The sequence below is a fragment of the Vulpes lagopus genome, chromosome 6 (genome assembly GCF_018345385.1).
Source record: "Vulpes lagopus strain Blue_001 chromosome 6, ASM1834538v1, whole genome shotgun sequence".
In the NCBI taxonomy this organism is placed as follows: domain Eukaryota; kingdom Metazoa; phylum Chordata; class Mammalia; order Carnivora; family Canidae; genus Vulpes; species Vulpes lagopus.
The window spans coordinates 99,340,050-99,360,882 of NC_054829.1; the positions used below are offsets into that span (position 1 = coordinate 99,340,050).

At 34.5% G+C, this 20,833-nt stretch overlaps 1 protein-coding gene across 2 annotated transcripts in view; it reads left to right on the top strand.

The window, feature by feature from the left end:
• BANK1 (B cell scaffold protein with ankyrin repeats 1) overlaps nt 1–20,833 on the top strand; it is a 294,852-nt gene that overhangs the window by 99,363 nt on the left and 174,656 nt on the right. For both annotated transcript variants that reach the window (XM_041760292.1, XM_041760293.1), the window contains exons 5-6: nt 419–555; nt 17,403–17,508. In XM_041760292.1, coding sequence (XP_041616226.1) covers nt 419–555; nt 17,403–17,508 — 243 coding nt within the window. The remainder of the gene's footprint in view (nt 1–418; nt 556–17,402; nt 17,509–20,833) is intronic.

Sequence of the window (20,833 nt, forward strand, 5' to 3'; positions counted from 1 at the left end):
TTTCTTTCCAAGCACAATTTTGAGAAGCTTGCCTATAATTAACAAGAATTTCCTTCATACGATTATTAACAGATATACAACTTTAAATGAATGATTGTATCATTCTAAATTCTAAAGTATTATGTAAAGATAAGTATAGATTACTCCAAAAAATGAAGTTTAGTAGTAGGGAGAAAGGCTTTAGGGCTTTGCTTTTACTGTAATCTTAGCATGTTCTGATCCTGTAAGGTTTTATTTAAGTAAGTTGAAAATTGTACATTATTTTTTGTGGATACCAAGATAAAATGAAACATTTAGTTCTAGAAGTAAGCAAGATTGAAATGAATTCTTAAATATTCCTTCATATTCTCTAAAAGGTATAATAATAGGATACATGCATTATATACTCAGCTCCTAACTCTTCTTTGCATTTTACAAGACTTTCCTGCTGGCTCTGTCAATGTCCATGTCTACTGCGATGGAGTTATTAAGGCCACAGCAGAGATTAAATACTCTACAACAAAGGCTGTGGAATACCTACTGGGGGTAGCCCGTCCTGGAGATGGCGTGTGCCAGGTAAGTTGATCTTTCCACAAAGTTGATGACAAGTCAAAGAGCCAATGCTGGATAACAGAATGATGCTTTGGTATAAAGTCTGGGTGTTGGTTATATGAATGAATTGTGGATCAATAGGGAGGGAGGAAACCGATTTCTGTGGTGCAGAGATGCAGATGAATTAGTTTACTTACCTCAAGTCATTCCAGAGAATGTCACTGGAATGGAGGTTCTCCATTTCAAAATCACTTTTGGGTTGGGCTCATTTTAAAGCTGTCACAGAGCAGATAGGGAAGATAGAAAGATTAAGGAGAACTCTTTTTTATTTATTTTATTTATTTTATATATATATATATATATATATATATATATATATATATATATTTTTTTTTTTAAGGAGAACTCTTAAGAAACGAATACCTCTTTAACCAGATCTGGACAGTGCAAAAGAAAAGTCAGATCACCTGATGCTTTGAGGTTCAGGAGTCAGACAAACCAAGAATCTTACCAAAAAGGGAATGTAGGGCATTAATCTAGGAATTATCATTTTCATGTGGAAATTTCCAAGCTTGGTGTGTCTTTCTTAGTTTCATTTATTACTCACCTGAGAGTGAAAATTATTGCTTTAACTTGATAGTGTTTATTAGGAATTCCAGAACTGCTCAGATTTTCAGAGGGATTTTTCAAGCCCCGAGTTCTTTTTCCAGTGCGACAAGGCATTACTCAACAAGGAGGACTTGGTGAGGAGTTTCTAGTGTTGTCAAAAGACCCTTCTTTGAGACGTTTATCAGTAAACGCAGATGCTGCCAATGCCCTCCTGGGTATAGAATATAACAATTGCATTTTGATTCATCTTAAACAATTGGTTTAATGTCTGCATTTTATTTTGATTTTTTTGTTACTTGACCTACTTTCGATAAAGAGAAAGCTTGTTTAATGTGGAACATTTATCCTTTGGATGTGCTTATTCCATTGCATTTTCAAAGTGAAATAAATGGCATTTATTTTGATAGCTACCTGATGGTTCAATTCTACCCTTGCCTGGGGTTTTTGGCAGTGGAGGGGGAGGGTAAAAGGGAGTAAAGGCGAAAAAGAGGTAGCTAAAGAATGAGATCTTCAAATTTACCACAAAACACTCTTTAACAAAACCATCAATGGTACTGTGGCTGATAGGTTGTCATGAAGCCTTATCTGTTTAAACTAGTTTGGAATTGGACGCTTTGTTATTTATTTCGTGTGACACATTTTTCTATTAGAACAATGGCAAAGGTAAAAATGTCTTAGAGAAGGTTCAGGGAATAAAATATCACTTGTCAAACTTGTGAGTCTGAGGACATTTGATAAAATGTCTATATTGTAATTGCAAAGCAAAACCAAAAGTAACAGCTTGAAATACGGATTGTTTCATTTTATTGTGACAAGTCTACCTTATCTTCCACTTTAAAAATTCCATTCACTGCAAAAAGATTAATAAAAGTGATATATTGGATTATCAGTATTCAGTCAGCACAGAAGCCCCCCAACACATTTTTGTGTTGCTTTTGCCTTTGGGGAGAAACAACTTTTTATATGCAATAAGATTAAATATAATGTATGACTCTTGGACAATGTTTCAGAGTGCTTTATTATGCCAAGTCATGATTTCTTCTACAGCTGTGAGTGAATAAAAACTGTTTTTCCCAGTTTTAAGATAACTAGAAAACACTATTCCCCTTTCACCCTCGGCATCAGAAATGAGAGGTGAGAAAGGGTTGTTATGATTACCTCTTAGGATTCTCCTCTTCCCCTCTCCCTGATGGCCTAGTGAAAAGAAGGATGCTGAATGGTCACAGCTGGATGCAGGCTTTTACTATCAGGAGAGAGTCACTCTGAGCCTGAGGGAGTGCTAAGACTTAGAATTATTCTAACTTGGTGACAGCAGACCACAGCATGGTAAGAAGAGACACTAGGAGAAGTAGTTTGATCTATAGAACTCCAGATAGGTTTAGGAGTCCTGCTACTGTCATCAGGGGACCTAGACGTGTAGTGAAGTTAGATCAAAATCTGAGGCTGAGATCTCAGACGAGACCGAGCAGTACTCTCACAGGCCTGGCGGAAGAAGCAGGCAGCAATTCAGTCAGCCTCCATCAAATCTTAGACCAGGAATGACACGGGATGGTTCTCTAGTCCACTGGCATTTGGACCACATGAGTTACCCCTCCGGTGAATTTGTAGAGATAATGCAAGGCAAACTCTACCCTTGATGAAAAAGAAACAGCTGCAGGGGCATTTCCTTAGTGTGTTTTGGGGTTGTTTGGCCTCAGAGGAGGGGGCCCAGCCTACACTATGCTTCTCCTTGCAAGTATTTGGATTTCCCTTTTGACATTTGGCTTTGTTCCCAAGTAGATTATGTTTTTAAAAATGTGCAAAAAGCTTTGCTTTTCCATTCCAGCATAGAGCATTTACAGTCATTGTTTATTTCGTGTGCTTGCTACTGTCACTTATTTGGGAAATTTGGATATTTTGCAAATAGTCCTCTGAACATCTCTATTCAAAGAACAACATGCATTGTAATTTTATTCACTGTGGTTACTGTCTATTTGTAAGAACATACACCAGCATATTTCAATTTTTTTCTTTTTTTTTTTTTTCAATTTTTTTCAGTATCTGACCTACTTCGCTAAATGGTGTATTGTAAGAGCCATCCTTGGTTTTCTTGTAAATTTTCATGGCAGATGTGATTTAAGTAATCTGAAAAACTTAGTAGTAAGATACTTCCTATAATCATTTAAAAGCTATTGGCATATAATAATGTGAACATTCTGTGAGTTTGAGGAAAGTAATACTAATGAGAAATCTGTGGGTTTTATTTTTCAGTAATCCTAGAATTTGTAATAAGAGACTTTATGTTATCATTTAAAAGCTGTTGGGCATATAACAAAATGACAATTCTGTGCATTTGAGAAAAGAAATGATGAGAAATTTGATTTTCTTAGTTTATTTTTTATGATGTCCATTAGGTTTTAAATAGTTTACCTAAATCAGCTTAATTATCTAACTGCTTCCTAAATTATTTCATCTTTTTGGGGTAGATATTAAATCCCAGCATGTAGCCTCATAAGGTACAATTTCCAGAGCATTACCTAAAACAACAAATTTAAGAGAGATTGAGTGAAAAAATGAAGAAAATTGAAAGCCCAACTTGGCAAGATAATTAGAATGCAAGTGCTAGTGTTAGAAATACTAGTAACTCCCACTTAACTGAGATAATTAAAACCTTTGAGATGTTCATCCTATTTACAAAAGTGTCTGGGGACAACCATAAAGTTAACTTTGTATAGGAACAACCGGATACAATCTAAGAAGCAAATTAGGTCAAAATGCTAAAAGAACATAGCAAGTATTGATCAAAGCATTAGCATCCTATTTGTTAAAAGAACTTTGAGGTAGTACCAAATAATTCTTCTTAGCTGTATTTCTTGGTGAAATGATATCTTTATGTTGCATATACTGATCATTGTGCATGGTTTGCTTTATACTCATTGGAATCTTATTTTCATCTTCATGTTAGGTACACTTCATTTCCAATTTTTATTAAATTGTATATATGTTTCCATCTTTGGTTTGCTGCCTGCAAATATTTAATACAGTATGAAGCCAGCTACAGTTGGGTTGAGGGAAGATACAGGCGTAGGAAAGTATCGTATTGTGAGGGACTTCATAATTGTGGATAGTTCTCTTAAAGGTTAGTTTTTTTCACAAGGTTACATTCAGATGTTAGCAAGTGTCTCCCTTAAAGAATTCTTCAGGAGATTCTTCCAAAAGCCTTTAATTAATTTTTTAGGTCCTTGTCTCCTTGGAAAGAATTGGTGTATACCATCCTCCTTGTTTTCATTAGCTGATGAGAGGTGCAAATGCAGCTAGTTTCTAAACTATACTTCACCATAATGCCAGTGTTAGCTAAGACACTCTCTTGCTACAGCCTTCCAGTGACTCACTGGATAAGGCCCAGACTCCTTTGAATGGTATACCAGGCTGCAGTGTCACTAATCTTTCCCAGCATTGGCTCTTAACCATAGCATTCTCTCCGTGTCTTCTTAATTCTCTCCATGATTCCTATGTTTTAGCCCTCCAGGATTTCTCACTCTTGAACATATTCTGCTCTTCCTTCCCTCCACCTTCTTTAAGGCATGGACATTGTGTTTTTCATCTTTGCACATGCAGCTACTTTCACATAATTAGCTCCTGACATGGGAGACACCATGAAACGAAAATGGAAAAATAGCAGTGCTTGCTTTGTCCTCTTTGAAAACATAAGTGCTCTTAGAAAACATAGAGAACTATAATATAGGTATATAAATGATAAGAAGGAAAATGAAAACTGCCCTCTTAATATACACTGTTATTTATTTCCCAAATTGAATAAATGAATCTGATACTTAGAAAATGAAGAATGTTTGGTGGCCCTGGATACCAGAGAAGTGAAGAATTTGTGCTATAAACTTTTCATGTCCTACCTCAGTAATGAACCATATGTTCATCATGTAGCTCATTACAGACTTTGAACAGCTATATGGTTTCAGATTCCAGTCTGGTCGTTCTTTGAGTATTAAGAAAATGATTACTACTCAAAAAATGCCTAAGATCTTCTCTCTCTTTCCAAAGGCTGCATACTATCTCGTCTTTCCCTTTCCTAGAAAGTGATGGAAGTGAAAGTGATAGTCCAGGAGAAGTAGCTCTGGATGGGCGGGAGCAAGAGTTAGATTCTTTAACCTAATCAGCAATCACTACATGAGAGTTTATTCTCCTTAGTGTGAATGGAATTTCCTCATGTGTACAGTGCAGGAAGCTAGAATATGTGCTCTCCAAGGTCACTTCTGACTCAAATAATCCACAATTTTATGCCAAGAAAAAAAAAAGACTTCAGTTGGGTATTATGACCACTCTCACCAAAGAGGAATCATTGGCAAGTATGTGGGTTCTCCATGCAGCCTTTATTTTACTTGTAATAGCACTTCTTCCCAGTTCTCCTTTCAGATAAGGACATGATGTGGATTTCATGTATCTTTCATCACTTTTATTACTTGTGTCCTATTTCTGATGAAATATTTGAAATGAGGAGGGGAAGAAAAAATAAAATGCAATTTGGACATTTATTTCTGGATTCAATTTCCATAGTTTATGCTCCTAGTTAAAATGGATCAGTAAGAATAAGGCATATCTATTAAAGCTTGTGTTTTACTGATAAAATAAGTGACATTTTGTGCCATGTCTCTACATGTGGTAATGATTCAGCAATGGTTAAGGATGCCTTATTGTGTTAGCTCAGACTTAAACAATAGTACTCAGCTCCGTTACCAATTATTGAGTCAAACAGAAACATACCACTGAGTACCTATGTCCACTTATTTAGGAAAAATAAATTAATTAATTTTAACAGCAGATATAGCAGCCATTGTAGGGGGGGAAATAAATATTTCTGAGTGCAGTTACTTAGTTATTAACAACCATATTTTAAGTTCCTGTTAATTCTCTATCTCATAAGCCATCTCATTCCATATTGGCTCCATTCATCTTAGCTTATGTTTAACTATTGTTTAGAATATATTTTATTAATGACACTCTAATTTATAATGTCTGCTTACTCAGTGGAAATAAATACTCCATCCATTTTTAATTTCTCCTAAACTAAGTATCTCTTTTGCTTTTTACAATCCCCTCTCCTCTTGTCACTGGGGTCGCTTTGACTGCCCTTTGCAGAGGATGTCTGTGTGCCCATGAGGGCTACCTGAAACCAACCCCATTCAAGTGCAGCCTTCTGCTCTTCCTGTCTAGCTCTTTAGAGGCTACAGATCTTCTTTAACCATAATGTTTTTAAACAATTCAGAAAACAAGCACAAGTCAAATACAGTTAACAGTGTTCCTCCATAGCTATTATTCATAACAAGATAATTAGAGAAAATTAGAGAATCTGCCTCTGGAATGAATCTCAAATCATCAGTAACCCTTTGGAAATTAGAAGACTGAAAAATCCTTATGGCAAAAATGTGTTTGTTGGCATTTTTTAAAAAGTCATTAGGCATTCTGTGAGCCTCTTTACTAATAGTTATAGTATCAACAGTAAGATAAAGAAATAAAGTAAATATATAATCTGGGAACTCTAAATTGTGTTTAGCATTCACGAACTATGCCTCTATAGTAAACAGCATCAAGACGCAGGAAATGAAGTAAAAGAAATCTTTGACAAGGAAAATTCAACTTCTAAGAATCCTGCCTTCCATCCCTTTCCCCTACCATCGCCTAGGTCAGCCATTTAGTCATCAATCTCATTACCCAAAGTAGCAGCACACAAAGATAGTACTTCCAATTTGCTCAAGTCCCACACAGCAAATCCAGTGGATATTTTTCTTATTCAATTTAACTTGACTTTCAGCAGCAGCTAACACACACCATTGACCAAACTCACTTTCCTGATTTTTTCCCCCTAGCTTTCATGAAGCCATCTCTTTCTGGTTTTCCTCTACTTCCTTAGCCTTTCCTTCTCCAAATCCTTTGTAATCTCTTTTTTCTGTGATCTAGAAAAAAAAGTTTCCATTTCAATGTTTGGAGTCTTAGACTCTCTTCCTTTCTTGATAAGTATTCTCTTGGTAGGGTAGCTCATTAACTTGTAAGATATAATCCAAATGTGGTTTTTCCTTGAAGGCCCACTCCTTCTGCCTTGAGATAGGCATCATCATCAATCCAGTTCAAACACCAGAAACAGAAGAGTCTCCTTAAAACCTGTTGTCTTACCCAATAAATTCAATCCATCATTAAGCCGTGTCAGTTTTACTCACTAAATATTGCTCACTTCTCTTCACATCCCTCCAGTTCTAACATCCCCATCCTCTGCTTTTCTTCATCCCTAAACTACAGCGGGCTCCTGCCTGGTCCCCCGCCATGTGTTCTTGCACATGACCTACTTACTTATATCAGATCCATAGTCTGAGGGGTTCTGTTAAAAAAAAAAAAAAAAAAAGATCTCAGCAGGCAATGCTCCTGCTCAAACCCTTTGATAGATTCCAGTTGTGTGGATTTAAAAAAGGAAATCTTTAATATGAACAATATGGCCCTGTAGAAACTGTTCCCTCTCTTTTTCTCCAGCTAGTCTCACTCCCCTTTCTCTCCCTCTGCACTCCAGACACACTAGCCTGGATGGCTAGTTCCTAATATCCTACCACAGGGCCTTTATATATGCTCCTCTTTCTAATTGAAATATTCTTCCAATCTCCTTTCCCCTCACTGTCTTCCCCTAGTTAATTCCAGTTCATCCTCCAAATTTTAATTACAGCTTCTCTTCCTCAGTGAAGACTCCCTTGACCTTGTACATCTCCCTGTGTATCTCTTTGTAGCACTGAACACATTCTATGTGTGTGATATTTGTCAAATTAATATCTGCCTCTTGCTAGACTCCAAAGTCATTTAGGGCAGTTACTGTTTATTTGTTCCCCTCTTTCATCTCCAGAGCCAAGTACCCTGCCAGACACGTAGCTGATGAGTACCTGTTTTGTTCGGTCAAAGAATGAGAGGGTGAAAGTAATTTATACGTTAAGTTACCCTCCCAACCTCAAGTAACCTGGCTATCAGAGCCCCTTGTCCCAACAGACACCAGTTTCCCCATAGTACAGGCACAACCCTTTTTCATGGCTTAGGTTATTGGACTGTTGGCTGAAGGAGTGCTGTTTCTGACTGAAGTAGAAAGAGCAAGGCAAAGAAGGGAAAGACAAAGGAAAAAATCAAGTGAGTATAAAACAATGAGACTAATTCTAACTATCTTGGGAACGAGTACCTAAAACAACTCAAAAAATAATTTCAAAAAGTTAGGAAATCATGGCATCATTTAAAGACATCTTTAAAAAAATTTTTATTTACTTATTCATGAGAGACACAGAGAAAGAGAGGCAGAGACACAGGCAGAGGGAGAAGCAGGCTCCTTATAGGAGGTGGGACTCGATCCTGGGTCCCCAGAATCACACCCTGGGCTGAAGGTAGGCGCTAAACCACTGAGCAACCCAGCCTGCCCTTAAAAAAGTCTTTTTTGAAAGACATTTCTCTGAATATGTTATTGCAATTTTGTTTTAAAATTTATCTTATGACATATTTGACAGTAAGTTGTTACAAAATGATTGCCAAACAGAAGTAGAGGTGAGAAAATTCATGGTCATTGCCAAACAGAAGTAGAGGTGAGAAAATTCATGGTTCTTATAACCACTCTTTCTAATGCCAACAATAGGAGAACTTTGGGTTTTTGTTTCATTATTAATGTCATTAAATATGCCTATTAATGAGTCTGTTCAAGTTTGGTTAAGTTAAAGCTTTGAGATTTTTTGACATTATGTAAACAGGGGGTCAAATTGAAAAATTTAGCATGATCAAGCTTCCATTAGCTTCTAGGAAAGTTGTTCTTGTTTTTAAAAAGCTCTATTAGATTGCCTTTACCTAAATTGTGATGTTTATGCATGACTAATGGAGATGGCAGAAACTTCTATTTGTTCCCCAGAAATTCTTTTTTCCTTTATTATATGATAATATAACTTCTATCTAGGCATATGCTTGCCCAGGTAAATATTGCACTTCCTGACTCCCTTGGAACTAGGCACAACCATCTAAGTAACCAATGGCCGGAAGCATGTCAGCAGAAGTGATGTGTGCACATCTCTGATCATGTCCTTCAAAGGAGGGTAGAGTCTCTACTTCACTGACTTTTTTCTCTGACTGATCACAGTGACAACAAAGGAGTGATGGATGAACCATCTAGGACCATGAAGATTAAGTATAGCAGAGAACCATATAGAGCCTGCATCCCTTAATCAGCCCCAGATGGCCTAATTCTAGGCTTTCATGTTAAAGAGAAATAGGCTTCCATCTTGTTTAAACCACTGGCATTTTGAGTCTCAGTACTACAGTATCAAAACCTACATTCTAATTGATTTACAAGATGTGCCATTTAATTTAAGAATTTAGAAAGAAAAAAACAAACTATTTTCTTCGGTTGCTACAAAAGCCAGTTTGGGGAGCTGTCTCCTCATTAGAGACTTGTGTGCCATTTTAAATCATAGTGATCATATTTCATGAGTAGTTATGAGAGCTCACATTATAGTATTTAGAGAAAAAGGGAATGAATATATACTGGAGATTTTACACATTTACTTATTTAAATTCTTAAATAATTTTATCAGTTAAGTATTATTAAGGTCCATAGCTAATGAGTCCTGGAGCAGGAATTTCAATGCAGGTTTCTAAGATCTCAAAACTTTTTTTTTCTTATTATAATATCTTTTTCATGTTATACAAAGAGATTTCACAGCTCTGCGAATACTGAACCAATAGTAAATACAACATATTTGAAAGGAGTCTTAAACTGCGTTATTTCATATTTTCGTATTTACTTTTGCATTTGTAATCATGTTGAAATGACTAACACCTGACTTACTCAAAACTTAGAAAAATTATTTTGACAAGGAAAAATATCTCCTTTAACTACCCTATTCACTTATTTAGATTACTCCTTTAACTGCTTGGGGTTAAATACTCCAAAGTTATAAAAGGGGTGGGGGCTTTGTAAAACCCAGCAAGTATTTGCTTTGCTTCTTTACCTGCCATTGTCTTTACAAGCCGCAGTAGGAAATTTTCTTTAAGATGTGTTATGTAAGCTGTAAGATTCCCCTTTAAATGGCTATTTTGACTCACTTTTACAGCACACATTCTGAACAATGGAACAAATAAAGTGACCTTTCTTTTACTAGTTAAACTTAAATAAGCGTAACAGTTTATTATAATAAAAAGAACATGTTTTCAGCTCAACCATGGACTTTCCTCTTGGATATCTGAAGCAAAGAGTAAAATGTAACCATTTAATGGACCTTGTCTCCTATAATATTTTACAAACCTCCTATGGTTATTTCACTTAAGTGGTTTTTCTTGCTAATTAAGGTACTTTACTATTACTGTCTTTCTCTGCCATATCTATAAATTGCTTCAATATCCTGTGGCCAACCTTATAGGTTTCTTCACCCACCGTCAATGCTTAAAATCCCTCTTGTTTGCCTGCCTTTGGTGTGGAAGCCAGACAAGCCAGATTCTCGCATTTTCAACCACTCCATGCAGCTAGCAATTGTCATGTAAGACAGTTTTAGACAATGAGACACAAGGGGACATCATCAGAGCTTTGGCTTTTGTAGTTAAAAGAATAGATGTGGTTGACAGTAGCCTACATTACCATCCTCCTTCCATCTATGTGCCTTCCTTCCACTTTCTGACTAGACATGTGATGTTTGAACTGCAGTGTCCATCATGAAACTATGGGATCATAATTTATTCTTCACCCAAAAACTACATCAAATTTTATTCTTTCCACTAGGGCTACAATGTAGTATTAAGTACATTGTGTTTAGAATGTAAAAGCATAAGTTAAAATCCTTGATGTAAAAAAAATAATAATAAAATAAAATAAAATAAAGTAAAAAAGTAAAATAAAATCCTTGATGTGGCACTTACTAGCTCTACAGTTTCTGGTGTTATTAAGTTTTTTGTACCATAGTTATTGCATCTATTAAAAAAAAGGAATTTAAAAAATTTACCATGCAGGAAGGTTATAAAAATTAGAGACAAATGTTATAAAAATTAGAGACATTCTAGGTGCCCAACGTTTAGTTATTATTATTATCTGCTCTCTTTGAGTCTGTTTCACTGTATAAACTTATCCTATACCTGCAACATACAGCCTTTCATTTGAGTCCAAATATCTGAAGTATCTCCTCACTGCTTTTACTATATGATATTGTTCTAAAATCCTAATAAGGGTAGTCTTTCAATGCAGTCATAGCCAAGCAGTGTTCATGCCCCTTATTCAAGAAAGGGGCAAATTAGACTTTGAAGGGATGCTGCTATGTAAATAGATCTTCATCTCAAAGGATTCAGCTTTGTATCATGAATATTTCCTGGTTTGTTTTTATTTATTTTTCTGGTTCATTTTTTTCCTGGTTTGTTTGTATTTATTTGCATTTTTAATTATCAGAAATTGTAGATGCATATGTATTTGAAGAAATAATAGAGATTGTGTTTGGTTTTGGTTTGTGTTTGATTTGTGTTTTCCAAGGAATTGATCCATTTCATCTAACTTGTCATACTTATGTGTGTAGAGTTGTTAATAGTACGTCTTTATTATCCTTTTGGTGTCTGCAGGGTCCATAGTGATAGCTCATGTTTCATTCATGACATTTGTCATTTCTATCTTCTCTTTTTCCTTTAGTCTTCCTAGAGGTTTGTCAATTTTACGGATCTTTTAAAAGAATTATCTTTTTGTTACACTGACTCTTTTCTATTTACAATTCAACTGATTTCTGTATTATATTTATAATTTTCTTCTTTCTGCTTGCATTGAGTTCTGATTTTTTTAGGTTCTTGAAGAGGGGACCTATATTTTTTACTTACTATGTTCTTTTTTCTTCTTCATGTTCCAAGATTCTCTTATCAGATTCTTACTGTTTGGAGAACTTCCTTTATCCATTATTGTAGGGTACATCTTCTGTCAATAAATTTCCTCTTTTCCTTTGTTTGAAAATGTCACAATTCCCATTTCATTCCTAAAGGTTTTGCTGGGCATAAGATTCTTGGTTAATAGTTCTCCTCTTTCAACTTTTGACAAAGGTGGTGCCACTTCTTTCTACTACTAATACTGTGTTTCTAATTGTTTCTACCCTATAGGGTCAGTTTTTGTTTCTCTTTAGCTCTTTTCAAAAATTTTTCTTTGTCTTCAAGTTCAGAAGTTTAATTATGATGTTTCTTAGCATGGGATTCTTTGGCTTTAACCTGTTTATAGTTGGCTCAGTTTCTTGAATCTGTAGGTTTATTTCTTGCTAAATCCAGGAAGTTAGCAGCCATTATTTCTTTGTGTACTTCTTCATCTCCATTCTTTTTCCCCTCTCCTCCTGGGACTCTGATCACATAAATATTAAGTCTTTTGTTATAATCTGACAGGTCCCTTGCAGTCTATTTGAGTTTTTATTTTTTTAGTCTACTTTGTCTCTCTCGTTGAGATTATCTTTAATTGTTCTATCTCCAAGTTCACTGATTCTTCCTTTGTCCTTTCCATTTTGATGTTGAGCCCATCCACACAAGGTTTTATTTTGATTATTGTATTTTTCAGTACTAAAAATCCCAATTGATTCTTTTTTATACCTTCTATTTCTTTGCTGAAACTTTGTATTTCCTTGCTGAGGTTTGTTTAAAAAATCTATTTCAAGAATTACTGTATTTGCTTGTTGAAGCATTTTTATCATGGCTGTTTTAGTATCTTTTTCAGATAATTTTAAAATCTTTGTCCTCTTGGTGTTGACATTTATTGATTGTAACTTTTTATTCAGTTAGAAATCTTTCTGGTTCTTAGTATAACAATTTATTTTCTATTGAAATGTAGACATTTAGTTGTATAAGAAGAAAAGAGGAAAGTACAACTACTCCATCATCTCAGAAGTAGAAGTCCCTAATTCTAAACATATTTTAAAGCAGAATTTTTATATATTTTTCTTTTAGGAAGAATACTTATTATAAAAAGTGGCTTATCAGTAATAATTATACACTTGTGTGTGTATGTATGTATATTTTATATATAAAATGTGTATATATGTATAAAGAAGTGACACTATATAAGTATATATATATAATTTTTCAGATTCATAAATATGTATGTAAACATTTTTTAAATTATTTATTTATTGATGAGAGACAGAGAGAGGCAGAGACACAGGCAGAGAGAGAAGTAGGCTCCCTGTGGGGAGCCTGATGTGGGACCGGATCCCAGGACCCTGGGATCACGCCCTGAGCCAAAGGCAGATGCTCAACCACTGAGCCACTCAGGTTCTATGAAAATAATTTTTTAAAGTACTTTGATCAATCCCACATTTCCTCACATGAAATAATATTTCATATGTACAAAGTTATTATTTTGTAATATCTTTCTATCCACTTCATATCTTAGTTTTTTCTGAATTCTTTTTGTAATATTCTTAATAGGTATAGATCTATGCAAAAATGCACATGTATATATGTTTAGATTAAATATATATGTAATATATATGTAATATATGTATATATGTAATATATGTAATTAAATATGTATGTAATATATATGTGTATATATATATGTAATAACCAAATACTAGTGTCAACATAATTTTGTCATCTCATTCTACTCTTATTTTTTCATCAAGTTCCTCCTTAATATCTAAAATCTTAGGATGGGGGTGCCTGGATGGCTCAGTGGTTGAGCATCTGCCTTTGGCTCAGGTCGGGTTCCCGGGGTCCTGGGTTGAGTCCCGCATCTGGCTCCCCCAGAGGGAGAACTCTGCCTATGTTTCTTCCTCTCTCTCTGTCTTTCATGAATAAATAAGTAAAATCTTTTCAAAAAGCATATAAAATAAAATAAAATAATAAATACAATATTAGGATGGTTGTGAATATTGCTGAATATTCATGTTAAACTATTCTATTTTGATCTCTTTATTTGAACAATAATTGTATCAATCTCATTAAGTATATTTTAGGTTGTACAATTTATTTTAAGGAGAAAACTTCTGGCATTTTCAAATTTTAATGCCAGTGTTTAGAAAGGATACCTATTTGTGTCCTTGAAATTTAAAAATAAGCATAACTACTTGTATCATATTTTTCTAGTTAAGATATCTTCCAAGGAGAAATCCTTTGGAGATTATTTTTTAATAGCCATTTCTGTGATTTTTTTACATGTTTGTTTTGTGTCCTATCTGATTTTTGTAGGCATAATACTAGTAATATAATTATGAAATTGAAAATAAAAGTGACTCAACTAGTTATGGTAGGCTAGAATATTAAAAGGTGTCTATATTCTTTCTTAATTAAATAATTGTCTACATGGTAAAGGTAATTTTTTTCTTCTGATTTTAAAAACAGTGCTACTGCATTTTTAAAATTCAGTGCTATATAAGCTGTAGCATTTCTCAAATTAAAGTGTCATAGTGTCTCAGGGGAAGAAATGGTACTTCTCAGATTCCTACTGGGAACTCTTACTCTTTTGAATTCTCATCTGTGTCTCAAAATATCATTACAGGAAGGAATCACAGAGGTGATCTTATGCCTAACTTATACATGAGTGTGGTAACTCAATGACACACCAATCTGTCTATTAAATCTTATATACTTTGGGGAAGAAATACCAAGTTTATCTCCTCATACAGAAACATCACTAATTAGATAATAGCCTATGCTGAGCTCTCATGGCCTATGGCATAAGTTTTAAGGAAAATTTATAAATTCATATTATGATTTTAATATTTTCAGGGTCTGTTTCATCAGTTTGCATAGCTAAGACATATTCTTTTATATTTATTGATTTATCAATGACAGACACACAGAGAGAGAGAGAGAGAGAGAGAGAGAGAGAGAGGCAGAGGGAGAAGCAGGCTCCATGCAGGGAGCCCAACGCGGAACTCAATCCCGGGTCTCCAGGATCACGCCCGAGGCAAAAGGCGGGCACCAAACCACTGAGCCACCCAGGGATCCCTAAGACATATTCTTTTTGAGGCTTAATGTAAATAAAATAAAATATATTGCCAGTGATGTTTTGCTCCACCACTCTTATCAAAGGCTTCCTGAAAAGACCAAGTAATTACTAATATGAAATTGTCACATCTATATTTATAGAATAGATTCCATTCAATATCAATACCCAACTACATAAATAATCATAATCATTCTTAAACTTATATAAGCTTAATTTAATCCACATAATAAACATTTCCATGTTAATTATTATAGGCCTTAGACAATTCCTTGTTGCTTACAGGATGAATTAGAAACTTTTTATTATATATACAAAACTCTTTTTGAAACGCCCACTTCCTTCTTTGTCATTCTTCTGCAGTTTTATTGAAATTCCAAAATCCTTAACCAGATCATGCTACGATACCTCCATGACTATATGCAAGTTGTTTCTTTAATCCAGAATACTTTTTATATATGTAGCAATCTCACTTTAGCTCATCTCCTTGAAAAAACCTTTTCTGACCATTTCATCCTGTGTGGAATTGAGCTGCTTCCCTTTGGCCTGCACTGTACACCCATAAAGATTTTCTATCATCGTACCTAGAACCTAATTCATTGTCCATATGTAATTAGATGACCATGAATTCCTTGAAGATGAGTTTATTGTTAAATCCACCCCCCCCCCCCCGCCCTTTTAAGGACAAAATGCTCCAAAGCTAATGGCTTCACATAGTCCGTAGCATTAAGTAGATTAATGTTGATTTTGCTGAGCATTCTTAGCCACAAGTTGAGAAGACTTTCATCTTCTCTCCTCACTTTTAAGGAGAACTTTTAAAAATCTAGAGAGGGATCCCTGGGTGGCGCAGCGGTTTGGCGCCTGCCTTTGGCCCAGGGCGCGATCCTGGAGACCCGGGATCGAATCCCACATCAGGCTCCCGGTGCATGGAGCCTGCTTCTCCCTCCGCCTGTATCTCTGCCTCTCTCTCTCTCTGTGACTATCATAAATAAATAAAAAATTAAAAAAAAAATTTAAAAAAAAATCTAGAGAAGCCTGAACTGCTTTATTATTTAAAGCATGTGGATATGTTGACAAATAAATAGAGTAACAAAAATGTCTTTTGTTTCAATCCAGTCATTTAATTTTTGTGATTATGTATTGATAATAAGTCTAATTTTCTTTGGAAATCATTTCAAAAATCTTAATTAGGAACTTTTGTTCACAATCCTCTCTCTATACCTTTATTGATTGGTGCACCTCCTTAGATATAGTTATCTATGTCTCAAGTTAAATTGGTCTCAGACATAGCTTCACAAAACACAATTTTAAAAGAATGGTAGCTCTGTAACCAGTTTGTCATCTATAGTAGAATTCTACATGGTTCATCACCAAATGCTCAGTTTAGGAAAATAGAGTAGATATATGGGTATTCAATAGCTGGGACAAGGGAAAACCAAGATGAATATTCTCCCTCACTTTGGCACAGAAATGAAATAATCTATTTAAAACTATTCCATTTCTGATGTTTAAATTGAAGAACTGGACTTATCATTTTATTATTTCTTTTATTAAAATGTGACATGTAGGGGCACCTGGGTGACTCAGCGGTTAAGCCTCTGCCTTCAATTCAGGTCGTGATCCTGGGGTCCTGAGATCGAGTCCCACATCAGGCTCTCTATAGGGAGTCTGCTTCTCCCTCTGCCTATGTCTCTGCCTCTCTCTGTGTCTATCATGAATAAATGAATAAAATCTTTAAAAAATAAAATAAATAAAAATAAAATATAACATGTATTTTAACAAAATTTATTTTTGAAACAAATTCCAGTGTTATCATTGATCTGATGTAATACTTTTTTTAATTAGTAAATATTTAAATAAAGTTAATCATCCAGAGAAAAAGATTTTTTATCTATTGCATCTGTTTTTCCATTGTTTTAATAACTGACTTTTAGGGTTGCTTGGGTGGCTCGGTTGGTTAAGTGTCTGCCTTCAGCCCAGGTCATGATTCCTGCGTCCTGGGATCAAGTCCAGCATCAGGCTTCCTGCTCAGTGGGGGGAATCAGCTTCTCTCTCCCTCTGCTACTCCCGAGCTCGTGCTCTCTCTTGCTCGCTCACTCACTCTCTCAAATGGATAAATAAAATCTTTAAAAAAAAAAAAAACTGACTTTTAGGTAAGCCCCTAATGTTTTGTACTTTTCTTTCAAAAGAGGTGTCAGTATTATTAGAAAGATTAACCAGTATTTACTCCAGCTAATTTTTATTATGTTGCACTAAGATGAGTTTCTATGTAAATAAATGAACTAAGAAAAATTTCCTTTTCGTTTGAAAACAGAAGGACATGGATGAACTTGATGATGTTCTCACATCCATATTCAAACATGAGATACCATATTATGAGTTTCAATCATTCCAACCTGAAATCGACCCACAAAAAGAATGTAAGTATTTTCCAGCTGCATCAATTATTCACTATGTGCAACTATTTAATAAATATTATAGCTAGGAATATAGCTATCTGCATTGGTGATTAAATGTTTTAGACAATTCCCATCCCCTGGCAAGAAAGCACATTTGTAACAAACTTCTAAAGCTCCATTTGGTAAATTGTTTTATCACAAGCCCTAAAAATGTGCCTAACCTTTGAAATCAGCAAACCTGCTTCCTGATTCTTGTTCTAAGGAAATTTCTAGATAATTGATGGAGATTGGAGATTGTTCATCATAGCATTATTTGTAATTACTGAAAGTAGAAATAACTTAATCTTCCAAATGTAGGTAATTGATTAAATAAATTTTGGCACATCCATTAATACAACAATCATAAACAAATTTTATTATGAATTGATTTGCTGGCTGGAGTGATGCTTTGATATATATTTAATTGAATAAAAGTGGGGTACATAGCAGTAGATAGAATGTGATCTGCTTAAAACAGTACATAGCTTTAGTAGTATATATGTTTATATATGTGATAGATAGGTAGAAAGATAGAGAGTCTGGACAAACATGCACCTGTTAACAATAGTTGTTCAATTTAAGTTATTACATCTTTTTTTTTCATTTTACTTAATCTGTGTTTTCTACAATGACTCTTATTTGTATCATAAAAAGAAATATGTATACGTATCAAGAAAAGTATATAGAGGAGCTACTACAAGAGAAATCATACTTCTAAATTTTATCATGAGCTCAGCAGTACGTTTTCAAAATTACCTGTTCCTATGTAGTTTGTTGACACACTGTTTATAATTCACTTATATGCCGACTATGTGCCATACACTATGATAGAGACATAATGGTGAGTAAGACAGGCATGAGGCTAAAGAATAGGAGAGGTCTAGTATAGGTATACTTGAGGACTATTTAGCAGAGGCTTTTTCTGTAGAGTTTCTATGCTATTTGAAGTAGTTTTATCCTCAGGTTGGCAAGCCTCAGGGAAACAGGAAGGGAGAGTAGGAGCCTGAAATCACCGGCAATTTTGAATTACCTAGATTTGCAAGAACCCCTAAGATGTTTACATTATGAGTTTACATTATGTGGAAAGGTTAATAATGGGCTAGTTTTGAATGAGAAATCTTGTGAGAATGGTGAAAACTTATTTTATTCCCCAAATGCATTTTAACAATATATAACTCACAAAAGTTAGACATTAAGGTAGAAAAGGAACGTAACATGATATCTCACTTGAGACACTCATCATTTGATTGGGAAACAAGATAATGTATAAGTCATAATAGAAAGAAACAATGTACTAAACTCTATGGAATTGATTGCCTCAACAATAGAATTTTAGAGAAAAGCTGTATTATTTTTCAAGACTTGTTTCATAAAGGAGGTCTTTACGTGATCTTTACGTGAGTCTTTACGTGATCTTTACATGAATCTTGAATAACATGTTCCAATTAGGAAAGAGAAAAGAAATAGAAATTCTATGCAGGAAAAAGTGCTGGAAAGATATGAGATAGAATTATTAAACAATTTTTCAAATTCCTTCAGCATTTGAATTTATTTAGGTTGTGGAATGAGAATTATGGAACTGAGAGAATGGAATGGCCTCTCATTTTTACGGGTTAAGAATTCTAGCTAAGTTTGAAAAGTGCTTGTTATCTTGTTTAGGCTGTAAAATGTGAATTTTAGAGTTAGAAATGATGGAAGAGCTCTGGTCCCTTATTTTCATAGAAAAAGAATTCTGGATACATTAAATCACAGTTCCTGATAATGTGGATACAGTTAAACTTCTGCTTTTCTAGCAAACTTCCAGGTAAAGCTGATGCTGCTAGTCTCAGATCTTTCATGAGTACTAAGTGTTTAGAGCAATGGTTCTCAAACTTGGTGAGTATTATGATTAGCTGTGGAGCTTTTAGAACATTTGATGCCTAAACCGCATCCCTCTTCCACCCCCAAGTAATGAAGAATCTGGGAATGGTTCCAGCTCTCAGTAGTTTTAAAGTTTTCTAGGTGATTCCAATGGGCAGCCAAGTTTATCCACCCCTTGTGTCTTCAACTTATTACAGATTTCTACAGGGAAGTAATTCATCTTCATACTGATCTTTGGCATAAAGAAAATACTACTCTCTCTTTACAAAGCTATAAAATTAGTAGAGTCTGAAAGTTTGAATCATTACTAGAATTTAATAATCATTATATATTTGAAAGAGATTTTTAAACATTTTTGACAGAAAGCTACAAATGAAAACTTCAATGTAATCTAGGTAATTCATTCAGAAACCTCATTGCTGGATATTGTTAGATGACTGATGCTATTAAACCTGTAACATGCAAACAACCGTCATGATATGAGGCTTTTACTCCTAGTGGAAGTACAAAATAACAAAATACAAATCACAGAACAAAAATACCCAAGATAGACATGAATATGACTGCAGTCATGTTTTGCTTGCTTTCTTGACCTCAAAATCTTGAATTAGAGTCAGCTTCAGAATACCTGGTCTTTAAGAACTTGCACCTGGATTTTCATAGTGTTCAAGTTAAATTGATGAGAAGATTTGAGAGGCCTTTATACACAAAGTGGAATTAATTCAACAAGAGAGTTTGGGAAAGAAATGGTAGGTTGTTAAGTAAGTTCTGTAGAAACATTTCTAGATATGCACTGAGCAGTAAGTTAAGCAAACAGTGAATCAGGTATAATTTCAGATATCTGTCCCTGAAGACAGTTCTACAATTATTTGGTGAAATATTTTGCTTATTAAATATTTATTATTTATTACTCTATATTTTAGATGAAATAAATTGGATGTTAGGACACTGTGTGAAGAAGATAGCCATAAGGAATCGGTAGGATGTACTTGGGGGGTGAGCCATGGAATTACATACAGATAGCTATGGTTCTTAAAAATATGATGCTAAATGCTATATTAATCAAAACTGTTATGTCATTGTTTCATCCTCTTTTCTTCTCAAGTTGACTTTGGTAAATTCTGGGTTTAGTTCCCTGTCACTTCATTTATAATAAGTAAAATGTTATTCATTGCCATTATGCCTTGGCCATTTTCACTCCTATCTACCAATTAATTTCCTTGACTTTTCTTTTCCCCAGGCAAGCAGAGTTGGGATATATTATATCTCTATAATTAGAGATAAGACAAAAACTATATAAGAAATCAAATCTACCTTAGTGTTCTCTTACCCTATAATGCTTTATTATTGATTTAAAAATAATATTTTCCATTGAGGAGAATTTTCCATAAGAAAAATATTCTCCCTAGGAGTAGAATAATAAAAGGGTTCTAAATAATCTTGCTAT